The sequence below is a fragment of the Candoia aspera genome, chromosome 2 (genome assembly GCF_035149785.1).
Source record: "Candoia aspera isolate rCanAsp1 chromosome 2, rCanAsp1.hap2, whole genome shotgun sequence".
NCBI classification, from domain to species: Eukaryota; Metazoa; Chordata; class Lepidosauria; order Squamata; family Boidae; genus Candoia; species Candoia aspera.
In genome coordinates, this window is record NC_086154.1 from 178,346,404 (window position 1) to 178,361,795 (window position 15,392).

Genomic DNA, 15,392 nt, shown 5'->3' on the forward strand with positions numbered 1-15,392 from the left:
CAAGCTGGGTACTCGAAAGAGTGACTTTTCCTGTACATTTCTGTCCTCCTTGGTGGGAGTGGTTTTTTTTTTGCCCGTCTGCTGGTTCCTTAATTTAAAACAATGCCCCTAGAGCGCATCCCCCCCCTCAGCTGCTGCGGCGGCCGCCTGTTGTTGCTGCTGCCTCCAAAGCGCTCAGGCGGAGCGACCTCCCAGGCAGCCGCGCGCACCTTCCTACATTTTTCTTCGCATTCTCGGGCACGTCCAGTCACGCGAACAGGCACGCTCGCAGGACAGGAGCGGTGGCGGTCCAGTCCCCAGTGGCCGGCAAACGCAGCCACGCACCTTCCCTGCGTGCTCCCCTCCCCCAGTCGCTCTCGCGCACATCCCGAAGGCCTGGCGGGGGGCGGGGAAAGAAGAGGCGGAGGCTGGCAGGGCGTCGTGCATCTGTCACGCATGCGCGCCGCCGGCAACCCCGCCCCCTCCGCCCCTCCTTTTCTCGTTTTCTTCCTGAGAGAGCGGTTGTTCGGCTCCCTTTCCCTTCCCTTCCCCCTCGCCCGGTCCCGTCCCTCGCCGCTTCCTTCCTCCTGTCTTGCCATGGATGGGTGAGTACCTGCATTGCCCCGGCCGTTGGGGACGGGCGGATCCTCCCCGCCGCCCGCTGAGGAGGAGGCGAAAGGACCCCCCTCCCCTCCATTCTCGCGTGGCCGTCCTGCGCTCGGTGGCGGCTGCTGTGGCTCTGGAGATGCCAAACATCACGCAGCGCTTGAGGGGGCTGGCGGCGGGGCAGGCAGAGTAAGACGCAGGAAGAGGGCGAGGGAGCAAATAAGACATCGGTCCGGCTATCAGGCGAGGAAGTGAAACGAGGCGGCGAGGGAGAGCCGCGGTCCCCAGCCCACCGCCCTCTAGATGCCTTGGACTACAATGCTCATCGTTCCCCCCTACGGTGGGGGTGACGGAAACTGCGGTCAAGTCCTCACCCGGAATACGGCTTCTGAGCGGAGGATTAAGTCCCGCCGCCCCTCCTAGATCTTGTTTTCTTCCCTCTCCCCTCCTCTTCTTTTCCCCACCGAACCAGGGAGTGCTCCGGAGTTTGTTGCTAGATCTGCTTCCTGGTAGGCGTGGGAAGGCGAAGGAGAAACCGGGCTTCCGCGCTCCCCGGGCGAGGCGAGATCAAACGCGCTCTTAACTTTCCTCAGGTGTGGCCGGCCGGCCGGCGCCCATAACCCAGCCCCAAAGTTCTCGCGCAATTTGGGATGGGTTCCTCGATGGCCTTTGTCTCTGTAGAGGAAAAGCCAGCTCCGAAAAAAGCAGCCAATCGCTTCTCCCCCCCCCCCCACCCGCTTTCTCTTCCTCTTCTCTCTGCTTGCGCCAATAAAGGACGAAGGGTGCGCAGGGTTCTTCCCCGCCCCTCCTCCCCCCGGATTGTCAGGTGTGGCTCTGACTAGTTCTGTTAGGAGTTGCCAGTGGGATCGTTTTCGAAGTTGTGCTCTTGGTCCAGAGGTGCAAACAAATGGGGGGGGGGGTCGCGAACCAGACGAATGTGCGCTCGAGGATGGGAGGCTCCCATAGAGACAGTGGGGAGAGTTGTCGAGCGCGTCACGCCTTTGCAACCACTAGAGAGGAATAGAACCAGGAAATCGAGAGCGCCGCCTTAAGTTAAAGGTAGCAGACGGGCCCAAGAAAATACTGCAAAACTCGACCATTTAAAGTGTTTTTTCTCCCCCGAAGTGAGCAGGAGCTTTCCATAATATATTGCACTGTCATGAGTGAGAACTGAGAAAGCGTAAAAGTGTAATCTCGATTTTGAACTGATGAAATCCCTTAACTAATTAATTGGAACTCCTGTCTCACATCACCATGAAACCAGACCTAATGTTTCTTATTGCAGTTTTGGCTGATAAAATGTTTAAATAATGGCTGAAAGACAGCTGTCTGTACCTTGGTCTTTGTGCTGCTGTCTTGACACTCCAGTGCTAGAAATAGTTTCCATTCTATTGACTGCTTTTAAAACTCGTTGGAATATGTAATTTATGTTCTGTGGTTGTTGATAAGCAATATGTTTAGATAACTGCTTTCTGGGATAGGATATTTATTATTCTGAGCATAATTTCACACTAATATTTGAGTTGAACATTCTTTTTCTCTGAGGTATCAGCTTTCAGCAAAAAAACAGGATAAGAAACATTTCTGCAGAAGTTCCGTTGATCTGATTTAGTAATACAACCTCTTTTCAGATTTATCCAGGCAAGGAAGTGTTTTAAGTATAAAGAAATGTGAATTTAATTTATTGGTAGTGACCTTTAGGTCTAAACAAATGTGTAGTGGAATATTTATATTCAAGCCTTGCTGAGTATAAGGAAATTACGTAAGGTATTATCACCTTTTTGTTTAAGATTGCAATTCTATAACAATTAACTTGGGAAAATAACTATGGAATATAATGAGACTTCTGAGGAGATAGATATATGATTTTGTTGTAATTTAAATAGCTCTAAAACTTAATGAAATTCAGGTTCTTGATATATAGTAATTCTTATATAGAGATTCAGTGGTAGCTTGACATTATTGGGTTGATCTAACTTTATTGCATGTTAAAGTTTTTTCATTGACCATGTTGAATGTTATATTGCAAAAAGATAGGTTCAACTACTCATAATACAGTATGAAACACTAACACACTATCTTGGAAATTTTAAGGAGATATATCAGTGATCATATGATTAAACCATGTTGAATTTCATTTCTAAAAAGATTTCCAACATTTTCTCCCTTTGTTAGCTCAGTATTTGGTAGTAATACAAATGTCATTTTCTTCAGGAAATAGAAAGCACTAATATGATTAGCCTATACTTCTTTTCTTGCTTTTTTCCTCTGTCTTTCTTGTATTTTTTTGCCATGTATGTAACATGGCAAAAAAATGCCATGTATGTTTTAATTATTAATTATATTTCATGAGCCACCCAGAGGCCATTGGAGAGGGCGGCTATATTAAATCTAATAAATAATAATAAAACATTTAAAGCAAGGAAACTGGGACATTCAGGATCTGCATAAGTGTCTAATGCCTTGTCTTGGGGGAGGGGGTGTCTGATGGATTAGAACATGTTGTTTGTGCCTTTATATATAGATGCACTGTGGTCACTGCATGGAGGAATTGGACAGAAGCAGGAAATGCCCAAAATGGTACTAGTTTTGCTTATGTGTCTTATTCTAAAATGGGAATAACAAGTGATTTCATAGAACATATTGATAATGATAATTAAACATGATTTATGAAGAACATTTAATTTTTTTTACTGGCTCTGATACCCTGGCACTCTTTCTGAGATTGTGTCCCAATAATTCCTCAAAGTCCTAAATAAGTATAAAAGCCTCACCTATATGACTGATGAGCAGATAGATTTGAAATCTTTTTCCTTATATGCCTGTGTTTTAAGATTTGTATGAGAGACTTTTTTTTATTCTTCTGTGATTTGGGACACTTTGGTGGGTATGCAAGACACAGGGTTTTTAGTGGCTACTCCTGGGCTTTGCAACTCTTTGTCAAAGAATCTCACAGGTTATATTCCAATTAAATCAATTGAATATAACATCTTTATATTTGATGTAACTTGAATTCATATTTTTCACTTAGAAGGAGATACAGATTTCAATTTTATTTTTTGGAAGATACATAAACAACTATTTTGTCAGAATTTTGGGGGGAGGATATCTACCCTATGGTCTGCCAAGAAAACGCTGCAAAAGCGGCGTCCTCCCAAAGGTTCAAACATGACTCGGTGCTTGCACAGGGGACCTTTCACCTTTTCGCCATCTGCCGTGGTAAGTTGGGGACCAGCCATCACGAACTGTAACTTGTATTAATTTTATTCTAGCTAACTTTCTTAGCCAACAATAACAGAATGATTATTTTAACAAAAAACAAGTGTGTGCATATATTATTACTGTTATTATCAGCTCAAATCAGTATAGTGCAGGATGAAGACACCTTCATTGAAGTTTATGAGCAGTAATCTACCAGTGTGGGTTAAGTCAGTAACAAAAAACATTGAATATTACAAAGGTGATTAATTTAGTCCCTATCAATAACTTTCTCTTTTATTTAGAGTTTGAAAGAGACATGCAAGTTTTCCTGCATTTTCAATTCTCAAATTATTTCTACACTAGCAGAAAAAAATATTTCTGATACATATTGGATTACTTTTTCAGGAATTTGTGAATCCAAATGTCTAAGTTATTTCCACCAAATCAGTAATGCGATTTTCTTTAAAATTTTCTCAGTAAACATATTTTTAATGGATCAATTTTTGCTCTGAAATTATTATAGTTAATAAAGGTGTGCATGAAATAGAAAATATATTTTGTTTCAAACTTGAAGTAAACACATTGTGTTTTAGAAGTTCTGTCAACTGATCTGGGTGAGCTTGGGTTTAGTAAAACTGAAACCCAGAACAGTTTGGTTGTTTTTGTTTTGGCCCAAACAAATGTGGAAGCATCTCAGAGGGAACGGAGCAAGGCTAGTGGACCTTGCCCCTCCTCCTCTGCATGGCCTGTGTCCCCTTACTGATATTCCCAGTGCCTTCCTTTCCCTAGCTTCCCTTAACCACTGCTAACTTGACCCTTTCTCTTCTGGACATCCTGTGTGGTGGCTTGACCATTAACCTTCCACCCCTTAGTTGCCACTGCATTTCTGTATTATTAGCTTTTTCTCTTCCTCTGAAATACTTTTGCCAGGATAGATTAGTCTGTACATGGAATGGTTCATCCATGTACATTTTTTAATGTTTGTGGTTTAATTCTGTAATTTCCTTTCTTTTCAAACTTTCACACAATCTGAAATAAAACATTTCTTTGTGCTATTCAAAGCTATAGAAATAGGTTTTGGGATTGTTATCAAATTTCAATATTTCTTTAGACCTGTATTAAGAATTTTGGTCCTCACATTTTCAGGTATTTCTTCACAAATTTGTTTATAAATTTTCATTGGATTAGGCTAGTTTTTGATAATAGCATTTCAAGCATTCCACTAATGTGTCCTATTGGACATCTTGTAGGAAAATTAAGTTGGTTCCCTGTGCTCTCTTCCGAGCAGCTGCTGCAAAGTGCACTGAAGTGTCCTGATAGGAGGTGCATAAAATAAGTACTGCAACCAGGGTTGTGCAAAACATTCTGTGCATGAATTGTTCTGTATACAGAACAGCTGCTTTTGGGTGCTTCGTGGTCCAACCATTATAAGTGTGTTTCAGCTATTTTGGTCCATATGAGGAACCAGATAGTACTGGATGCAGATCAGCATGCAATTGATCCAGGCAGAAGGGAAGTGGGGAGCAGGGTGGGGAGCAGGAAAAAACCAAAGCTGAGGGGGTTCTTTGGCAATCACATATGGAGATTGGGAGCAACAACAGCTTGGGAGGGAAGGCACTGGGTAGATTGGTAGATAATGCATGGGACATCAGTGGTATCTGAGAGGAGGCAGGGAAGGAAAGGAAGGGGCTGGGAAACGGGGTGAGCAAGCTGGCTGTGTGGAGGAGGAGGAGGAGGAGGAGGAGGTGTCTGTGCAGTATACCAGCTTTGCTCTATTGTGAAAGGTGAAAGGTTCCCTGTGCAAGCACTGAGTCATGTCTGACCCTTCCATAAAATCGCTGGGAATCTTCTGGATTTTATTTTGGCCAAAACCTGGAACAACCAAAACATTTGGATTTTATTTCTTCTACTATGACTGAGTAATGCTGGTTTGGCAGTACTTCTGGAATGTAGCTTTCCCGTTCACATGACCTGTAACCTCAAGTATATGCCATTAGCTTGGGGATTAGTGTCCTAATTCTAAATTTCTTCTCATCTTGGGTACACTGGCAATATTATCCATGACAAAGCTTTGTATTAGGCATTTAAAGTTATTTTGACAGTTTGTGATAGCCTTTTCTGTAAATATTCAGCAGCATGTGTGTTTCCTAATTGTTTCAGTATGGAAGAAACGGATTCTTTGGTTGATGGACAAGGACATGTAGATGTTGCTCTAGCCATCCAGATACAGGATAGCTACTATCCACTAGATTGTTTGACCTCTTTAGTTTCTTTCTTACACTTATCTAATGAGTCCTTTGCAATATATACTCTGTTGGGCGAATTGTATCCTGGTAAGAAACGACTGAACCCTATCAATGAAATCCGCAATTTCAACTATCTGGAAAGGAGAGTTGGTTATATAGCCAAACTAAGAAGTATTTTTTGCCTGTTGCTTTGTGCTGTAATCCACTGACTTTTATTATGAAGTTATTCATACTTGCTTCTGCAGGATGGATTTTCTTTTTGCAGCTATGGAGGATAAACTATGTCACCTGGCACAGGTGATGTAGGTGGAACACTGCTATCAGATAACTCTGAAATAGAAGACAATAGGGCTTCACTTCAATGAAGCACCAGTAGAAAGAGTTTCTGTTCATGCACGGGTATGCGCAGAAGGTGGATGGGGTTTCCAAGAAGCCATACTGAACCGTCAAGGGCCTGAGTCAATGCTTTAGCAGCAGGTTTGGAAGGGAATGGCCTGCTGCCTTGATTTGGTTTTAGTCAAAAGAAGGCTAACTTCAGGGTCAGAAATTTCTTCTTCAAATTTTCTGCACTGCAAGAAAACTCGTACTTTCCACTTCACTTTCTATTTCTCTCCATTCCTTTCAAAATAACTCCAAAAATTGTATTTCCATCTGAAACCTATACCAGTGTTTTGTACCCATTTTGCACTGGGTTTTCTGCATGGCCTGTGTGCTGCTCTGCCCACTGATCTTCAAGCAGTTTCCTTTCACCACTATTCCTTAGCTGATACCAATGTCCTTGGCTTCAAGAACAGCATATCCAACCAGACTGCCACCCCCATCTTCTTAATGCCTTCCTTTCCCTACCCCACAGACAGTGGCAGTGTTGCTGCTGGTGTGGTTTTTTCCTCTTCTCCTTCCACCCTCCTTTCCCAAATACTTCTGTGCTTATTTTAGTCTGGACGCAGATCACCCCAAAACATCTGTTCTGGACATGGAATGGTTCATGCATAGGACATGTAACAATGTATAAAGGATCTATAATTTTCAAATGTTATGTAGTGTTTAAAAAAAAAAAAAAAGACAATCCTTGCCATGAGCCTATTACCTAATAGTGAAAATACTGAGAGTTTAGAAGCAAGCAAATCCAGGTACCAGTCCTTAAAATTCTTAAACTGATTTTACAGTGGTCCAATACATTATTCCTGTGGAGGTCATTCTGGCAAAAGAGAAACCAAAATGTCAGTTGATTCCAACTGATCTAGAAAAACAGGTTTTGCTGTTTGCCTTCCTCAAATGCAGCTAGGTGGCTTGAGGATGCAGCTGCTTCTTAGAAACTCATTTGAAGTCTGACCATATTGTAGAATGTTTAGTGTATTATCAGTTCAATTTTAAATATGCTAGCATCTTTGAAAATAAATTCCACTGAATATTTTGGCATTACTCCCAAAACAAGACATTTAAGAATCACTTTAAATATTATTCCAGTTGTCAAAACTATATTTTGATCTAACATTTTATTTATGTATTTATTTTTATCCCACCTTTATTACTATTTTTTTATAAATAACTCAAGGTGGTGAACATACCCAATACTCCTCCCTCCTCCCGTTTTCCCCACAACAACAACCCTGTGAGGTGGGTTGGGCTGAGAGAGAGTGACTGGCCCAAGGTCACCCAGCCGGCTTTCAGGCCTTAGGAGGGACTAGAACTCTGTCTCCTGGTTTCTAGCCCAGCACCTTAACCACTAGACCAAATCATTTTATGTGTAATATTCATGTATATTAAATTTTTATAGAGCCATAATTATGAGACTCTTGGTGGTATGCAAAAACCTATAGAACAACCACAGCGAAATAAAATGTCCACCTAAAAACCAATGTACAATTTAAAAATGGAGCATCATAAAGAAAAAAAGTCACAAGGTGGCATCATTTTAACTACAGACACACACGCAAGTTTAAAAAGCCATCTGGAAGAGCTCCATCTTTACTTGCTTCCAAAAAGTTGTCAGTGTTGGGGCAAGTTGAACTTTCATGTAAAGGCTTGTTCCGTAACATAGGGGCCATGACAGAGAATCACCTCCTTGCCTCAGCCCCCTGAATTTCACAGAACTGAGAAATTACAAGTGTAGGAATTGGATTTGCAGGTATTCTGAATGTCAGAACATTCAGATGTTGAAAATCTATTCAAGTTGCAGATAATTCATCAGAAAAAAATCTAACTTGTTTCTAAACATTTTAGATTGGTTTCTTGCTTCAATAATCTAAGGTATGTTCCATTGCTTCAATAATCTAAGGTAACTGTTAATAAATGACTTTAATAACACACTGTATTATAACTGCTACAGTGTGAGTGAGCTGGGAATTGACAACGTAATGAAGTGTTTAAAAGACCCGATGCTTAGATTTCCCTTTGCTGGTCTAGCAGTTCTACTTATCTGTAATTTGCTTGAATGGTTGAAAGGAATATTTCCAACTTTTGTAAATTACATGGCAAATGTGCTTCAAAATACAGTTTAGGAGCTGCAATCATACTACCATAATGTTAAAGACTTTCATGACAGAACAATGTGACAAACTGTTAATTCATGTGCTTGTTTTCATGCCACCAATTTGGACAGGATGCAGTTAATGCTTACGCATATGATATTTGTAGCAGTTCCTATTCCCATTGCAGACATGTGGATGCATGAACACAGATGAGTTTCAAAAGGCAAACAATATGATTATTTAATTTTTTTAATTATGAAAATAGCTATTTGGCAATGATCACTAATTTGATCCACAGGTATATCCACCTTTAAAGAAAGCCTACTGAACAGGAGGTTAATTAGCCTGTTTTTAAAAATTATGAAAATGAGGCCCTAGGTGAGCAAATTCTGACAAGCCTGTACTGTAGTTGTACATGAAATTTATATTTCTCCAATACAATGTGGAGCCCTCCAAGTATTTGGGCCTGAATATTTCATCAGCTCCAGACAGTATGACCATTAGTTAGTCGTGATGAAGCTGTTCATATTATAGTTGCTAGGTTAGAAAAAAGTGTATTATAATAATGTAACAGTATGAACAATAATGTTTATACCATTAGAATGACTGCGGTACCTAGCTCCTAAACATCTAAAATGACAAGTTTCATGTAAATGTTTAAAATTATTTCTTTAAACCTTGATGGCCAAAAGATGCCATCCGGTATCTGTGAAATGCTAAATATTTGCTGGGAGATATAATTGTACTCAGTGGATGCGTTTAGAACCCACAATTCATTGACATTGATAAATAAATGTAGAAAAATTGGATAGTTGTTGAATATTAAAATGGAATTTTAAACAGAAGAAGTATAATATAAATGTTACAGTTTGTCTCCTTCCCCAAGGGCTTCCATGTTGTATGGACTGAACTTTCTCTATTTTATCTTCCTTCAGTTCACCTTTGAGATATGCTAGATTGAGAGAGAATTAAACACTTTGGTTTGTATAATCAAAGTGGTGAATATATTTGTATACCAATTTAGATAATTGCAGTGTTGCTATTCCTCATTCAGAGGACAAATCCTCAGAAGAAATTTCCCCTGCCTTGATTTATTTCCATGCACTCCCATCTCTACATGTTGGCTATACCTGGCCTTCTGGGTTAGCTGAACTGGTACATTTTGTGATTCTTGCTGTTCTGGGCTACTCCCCAATACAAACTGTTCTGCATATGATTTGTTAACACAATAACAATTCAGAATTACAGTCTTTTCTGACTAACAAATTTTACTAAAAGGCATGAGTGTTCATGAGCTGCAATTCATTCCATCAGATGCATGGAGTGGCTAGGTTGGTGTTGGATTTAAATTGGGGTGAGGGGGGAGAAAGACATGTTGGTTAAGCAGATGCAGATTACACATGAGACAGATTACAAATACTTTATCAATTAACAATTGTAATGTGTTAAAAACCCACTTTGTTAAGACCTTCTGAGATTGCCTGAAACATGTTGATGTATGTGAGTTCACTGATTTCTCACGGTGTTGTTGGAAGTCCCATTTTTCCAAAACTGACTGACTCTTTGAAGTTTGCCACAGAGTATCCTGGGAGGTTGAAATGCTGTGTTATTACTTTGCCCTTGTTTTAAGTCCTGATAACAAACTTGTGTCCATTAATTGTTTTGTACAAAGTTTCTCCTGTTTGTCCTTTGTAGAATTCAGAGAGGCATTGCTGGCAGATGGTGGTATATATCTCACTGGAGGAAGCTCATGCAAAAGGCACTTCTAATCATCTGTGTACTTGTTGGGGTCCATGGGGGCAAGGCAGACATCTGGGTTTGTTGCAGGGTCTGATTCCCCTGTTGGCATCATTGTCCTAGTATTTGTTGTTGCTTGTGAGAATCTGCTTTAGGTTGAGTGGTTGTCTGTATTCAAGTATGGGCCTGCCAACCGGTGCCTGAGAAAGTGCAGTGTCAATTGTTCAGTATGGGGTGTAGTTTATTAATGATACATTTGAGTGGTTTGAGCTGTAAGCTGCAGGTGACAACCAGTGGTGTTTTTTTGTTCTCTTTTCTGTGGTCTGCCTTTTAATAGGTCCTCTCTGAAATTGATCTACCTGTATTGATTTGTCTCCTACCTGTATTGATTTGTCTACTGATCTCATTGGGTGGGTAGTTCACTCTCCTGAATGCCTCTTACAATTCTATCAGTTGAATATCTGTGTCAAGTGGGTCAGAACAAATGTGGTTGTAGTATAGAGCCTGGCTATAGATGATAGATTTGGTGGTGTGTTCTGTGTGGAAGCTTTTTTGCTGTCATAGACTGAAGAGCTCTCTCCTACAATGTCTACTCTTCCTACAAAGTCTACCCTCTGAATTAAAACTTTTCAGATGTAAACGATGTAGATTCAGGATTAAATATATGCACTTAATTTCTGACAATTGAACACCTTAACTAGGAAAATCTAGCTGTTCCTATTCTTGTACAAGTCTTAAACAGCATTATCAGAAGAACCAAATCTTATTTGACAGTTGGGCCTGTAGTCATAACTTTAAGCTTATTCATTCATTAACGTCCTAGTTCTGGCTATGGGCAAGTAGATCTAAATGACAAATTTTCTGACAATTATTGCAGTAAGTCTAGAAGCTTCTGATAAATAGTGCGGTCACACAGTAAATGCTTATTTAATATTATATGGATTTTTTACCCTTCAGTTTTAGTTCATTCTAATCATTATGCTTAAATTTCTTTCTGATTGTATTTTCTGATTCTATTAAAATACACTGTTGTGTTATTAATATTTTTGCTTATTTTTTTATTGTTACATATCGTAAGAAAGACATTGTGAATGCTTATGAGACTTGTGACCTTTTCTTCAATTCTGGCTATAGAAATGTCTGTCTTGCCATAAGAACTCTTGGTGTATATGTATGGATGTTCAGTCCTTTAATTTTGGATAAGCAAGAGCAAATTGAAAATTCATGTAATACTCCTTACATGACAACTTTTACATGTCAATTCCTCCTTTCCATTCAGGTTTGAATTTAGTTATTGTAATGTATACACAAGAGTTTTTTGTATTCATTTATTATGATTTACCTAAGGCTGTTACCAGGCAATGTACAGACTCTCCTGAGTTAATACGTGTATTGCTGAGTTACTGTGTTAAATTTGCTTCAGTTTATGTTGACCTTGAGATTTTTTTTAATTGAACTTGACAACGGCCCATAAATTCCTGACAGAATGGCTAATAGCTAGGGATTATGAAAGAATTAATTGAAGCATGAAGACCACCATAGCTTGATGATACCTGTTCAGGAATGTTCATTTTTATCCAATAAGGCATAGTTCTTTTGTCAAAGAACTGTGATTAAGAAAGAGGTTGTATAAAAATTTGTGGAACCATATCTGAAACTACTTGTCCAGGTAATGCAAACTGGGAACAGATATTCCCCTTCAGTCAAATTTCTTGTTTAGCAATCTCAGTGGTGCTGCATTGTTATGGTGATTTATGTTTATATCTATGACTAATAGAAAGGAAGTTAGTTGATTGATGCAATGCATCATTATTTCAGCAACTCAAGTGTTAGACTTTCTTAAGATAGTGATATTTCGCTCTAGCTAGAGTATGTCCGAGAGTACTAGTACTGAAAGTGGAAGACTACAGTTCATTTTAGCTATAGAGGCACACTGTGGAAAATGTTACCTCCATTTTGGATTAGTTATGTTTGGATTTAAGAAAGGCAGAAATAATTATATAATGATGGTTAATGTGGTTACATTGTTTAGCTTAATATAATTCAGTCTTTTCCAACTGGGTGCCCTCCAAATGGGTTGGATTACAACCTCAGCCAGCATGGTCATAGCTTTTGATTCCTACTGAAATATATTTCTATGATAAGGCTTGGATGCATTAGGGGTTGTCTTGCTTCTTTGAGAAGACTGTATGATACTGCTTTTGAACTGTTATTTTTATGAAAACATTCTCCCTAAAAGAGTATTACTACCTGTTTCCCATTACTTATATCTACTATAGCTTTTTAAAGATACATATCTCTGATAGTGGCATTCACTATATAGACAACACATAAAAGAAATGATACTTTTTCTCACTAATAAATGTGACCATCCTTAAAGATGTAATGTGGGATGCAGTCTTATTTGCATGGTTCATTAGATTCTTTATAGTTCTTCTGATTCTTTATATGTGAATGTAGAGACTTTTTCTCCAAAAAGTATGACATGTTTTATCCATATGTGTGCTTGGCAAGTAAATTAAAAAGGCCTTTTGTACTGTGTAATAGAACAGGAATCCTTTAACAATAGTTGGTCAAAGTTTTATCTGATTGCTCTTTCTAAGCCTCTCTTTTTCATATTATATGTTACTAAACTGTCCCATTTCTTTTGCAAAAACACTCCATAACTCATTTCATTCTTATAATTTTTCTTCCTTTAGCTTTATTTATCATTGCCTGTACAATAACTGCTTTTCTAACTTTTCCATTTTCTCCCATTTGTTTTCACACAGTGTTGTTACAGATCTTATAGCAGTCGGTTTAAAGGTAGGAATCTTTTTCTGTCCTTTCATATAAACTTGTTATCCACATTTTTATTATTTCTGGATAACACATTGAAACTTGTGCATCATTTCTTTTTTCTTGTGGCATTGCTTTGTTTCCGTCCAATTTCTTTTCTCATGAAGTGGATCTTAACTCTTTAATTCTTAAAAGAGTTCGTAATTTATGTTTCTTCCAATTCAACTAAGGATAGTAAATAACTTAACATGCTGCGTCTCAGTCCAGCTGTAAAATATGTGCATTTCACCCCATTCCTGTGCTGGAATGCTGTTCAAAGGTAAGTAACTATAAAAATCTGCAACCTGTTTTTGAACTCTGGGTGCTGAATAGAGCAGTCCAAAGCGTTTTTTAAAAAAAGGAACATAGAGCACATCAGTGTGAATGAAGCCCTTCTCTTCAAAGAACTGAAGTAGCCAAGCCCTTTGCAAGGTTTGTGTGGCTGTTGGAAAACTGTCTTTGGCTGTCTTCACATGTGTACAGCTCATTCACTGTATTGGTAGTCCCAGCTGAAGTGTTTCTGGGCATGCATACACAGGTCACAGGGAGTCAGGGAGGGGAGGTGTTCAGAATACCTACATGAGCCTTGCAAAGGTTGTGTTAACATTTCAAAAAGAGATGCTTTGTTCATGCCAATACTTTTTGTGAAGCATCGCTTTCAAATGTTTTGCAGGGACAAATGGATGAATATTTCTTCAACTACTCTTATGCTTTTCAGAAGTTCTGTCTAGAATAGCATTGTAATCCCTAAGCACCATATACAATGAAAATGACATTGTGAGCTTTAGTTTTGAACTACACAAAGATTATTTGTATCCTAATCTTTGCTAAATGTTATGAAGCAGGGATAGGCAACTGGTGGTTTCCAGATATTTAGGACTTTTATTTATTCAGTGGATTACTCTGCCTTCCTATTTAAAAAAAATGAAGCTCCAGGCAGCTAACAATAAAAATACAACCCAAATTAAAAGCATCATTATGAGCATCATTAATTCAATGGACTATAATTCCCAGTATCTTAATTAGTATGGCCAGTGCAAATGAATGGGGGATATGTAACCTTGAAGATATGGTTGCATCCTGTTGCCTACTCCTAATGATAAATGTTTTCAGGAAAATTTCTGACTATGCATAATTTATAGGAGCCACTTCAGTTAAAGAACCCGTGTATTATAATTCTATATATACAGTACAGTATATCCACTTAGAAGTAAGTATTGTTGAACTAACTGAGTCTCATTCCCAGATAAGAGAATACAATAGATTTGTGACCTCAAAAACAAAAAAGATATAATATAAAAACATAGAGCAAATGCATGCTGAATTTTGTTTGAGCTATTTGAGAAGGCAACGCAATTTATGAACTTAAACAAACTTTGGAAAAAGAAATACATTACTGTCAAATGCATCCTTAAGAGATGTACAAAAAAATGCATTCTAAAGGAAGAATGTTTTTATTAGACGTTTGTCGCACATTTTTTAAAGATAAGGTTTAGCATATAAACAAATACCATAATTTGTTAGAACATTGATTTAATAAGGGATAGGATTTAAAAACAAAACTAAATTCTGGCAATGTACTACAGTGAATTCAAAAAGAGACTTATTGCATCATGTTATGGCTTTGTTACAAGAGCTATAGAGAGTTGATGATTAGACTTCTTATTGAACCGAATCATTAATATCATGGTACTGCTAATGAGTAATATGATAATTCATATAATATTTTGAGTGCTGTAATTATAGTGTTATAGCAAATAGTATGTATTTGCACACAGATGAAAGCACAAATGTTCAGGTGATGTAGGGATATTTTTGTTTTTAAAATAGCTGCAGATGGTCACAGTAGAGCTGTATGCACAGTTGATTGTTATGTGCCATCGGGTTGTTGTCAACAGTTAGCAACCACATCAGTAGGCCTTCTCCAGGATGTATGTGTCATTGCCATCCCCTTTTAATGCTAAAATTACCTTAATTCCAGAGTTTTTGCTCTCAGTGTATGCTGTCAACGAAGAGTTTGGTGAATGTGTATGCCCCTGGACTACAGACATAGGGCAGTATCATTGACAGGCTTAGAAAGTAAAACCCTCTATTGTCCTTTTATTTTTCTCTTGCTGTATATTCATACCAGGAAGTTAACAGTGTGTTATAGCAGAGCTGAATTATTTAGGGTCTTTAGGTTAAATTATTCTTTAGGTTGAATGTTTAAGTTACAAGTGGTCCTTGTTTAATGGCCACTTGTTCAGTGACTGTTCAAACATGTGACAGTGCTGAACGAGTGGTAGTTATGACCGGTCCTCAACGTTCTGGCTGGCACAGCGCACTCACAGTCACA

General features: G+C 38.9%; 1 protein-coding gene across 2 annotated transcripts in view; it reads left to right on the plus strand.

Moving 5' to 3' along the window:
• The first annotated feature begins 463 nt into the window (after positions 1 to 463).
• PTBP3 (polypyrimidine tract binding protein 3) overlaps positions 464 to 15,392 on the plus strand; it is a 57,157-nt gene continuing 42,228 nt past the window's right edge. Inside the window, exons 1-2 of one of the 2 annotated variants that reach the window (XM_063294964.1) lie at positions 476 to 584; positions 13,012 to 13,045. In XM_063294964.1, coding sequence (XP_063151034.1) covers positions 577 to 584; positions 13,012 to 13,045 — 42 coding nt within the window. In that variant the 5' untranslated portion in view covers positions 476 to 576. Of the gene's footprint in view, positions 585 to 13,011; positions 13,046 to 15,392 lie in introns of both variants that reach the window. The other variant, XM_063294965.1, reaches the window with a different exon arrangement.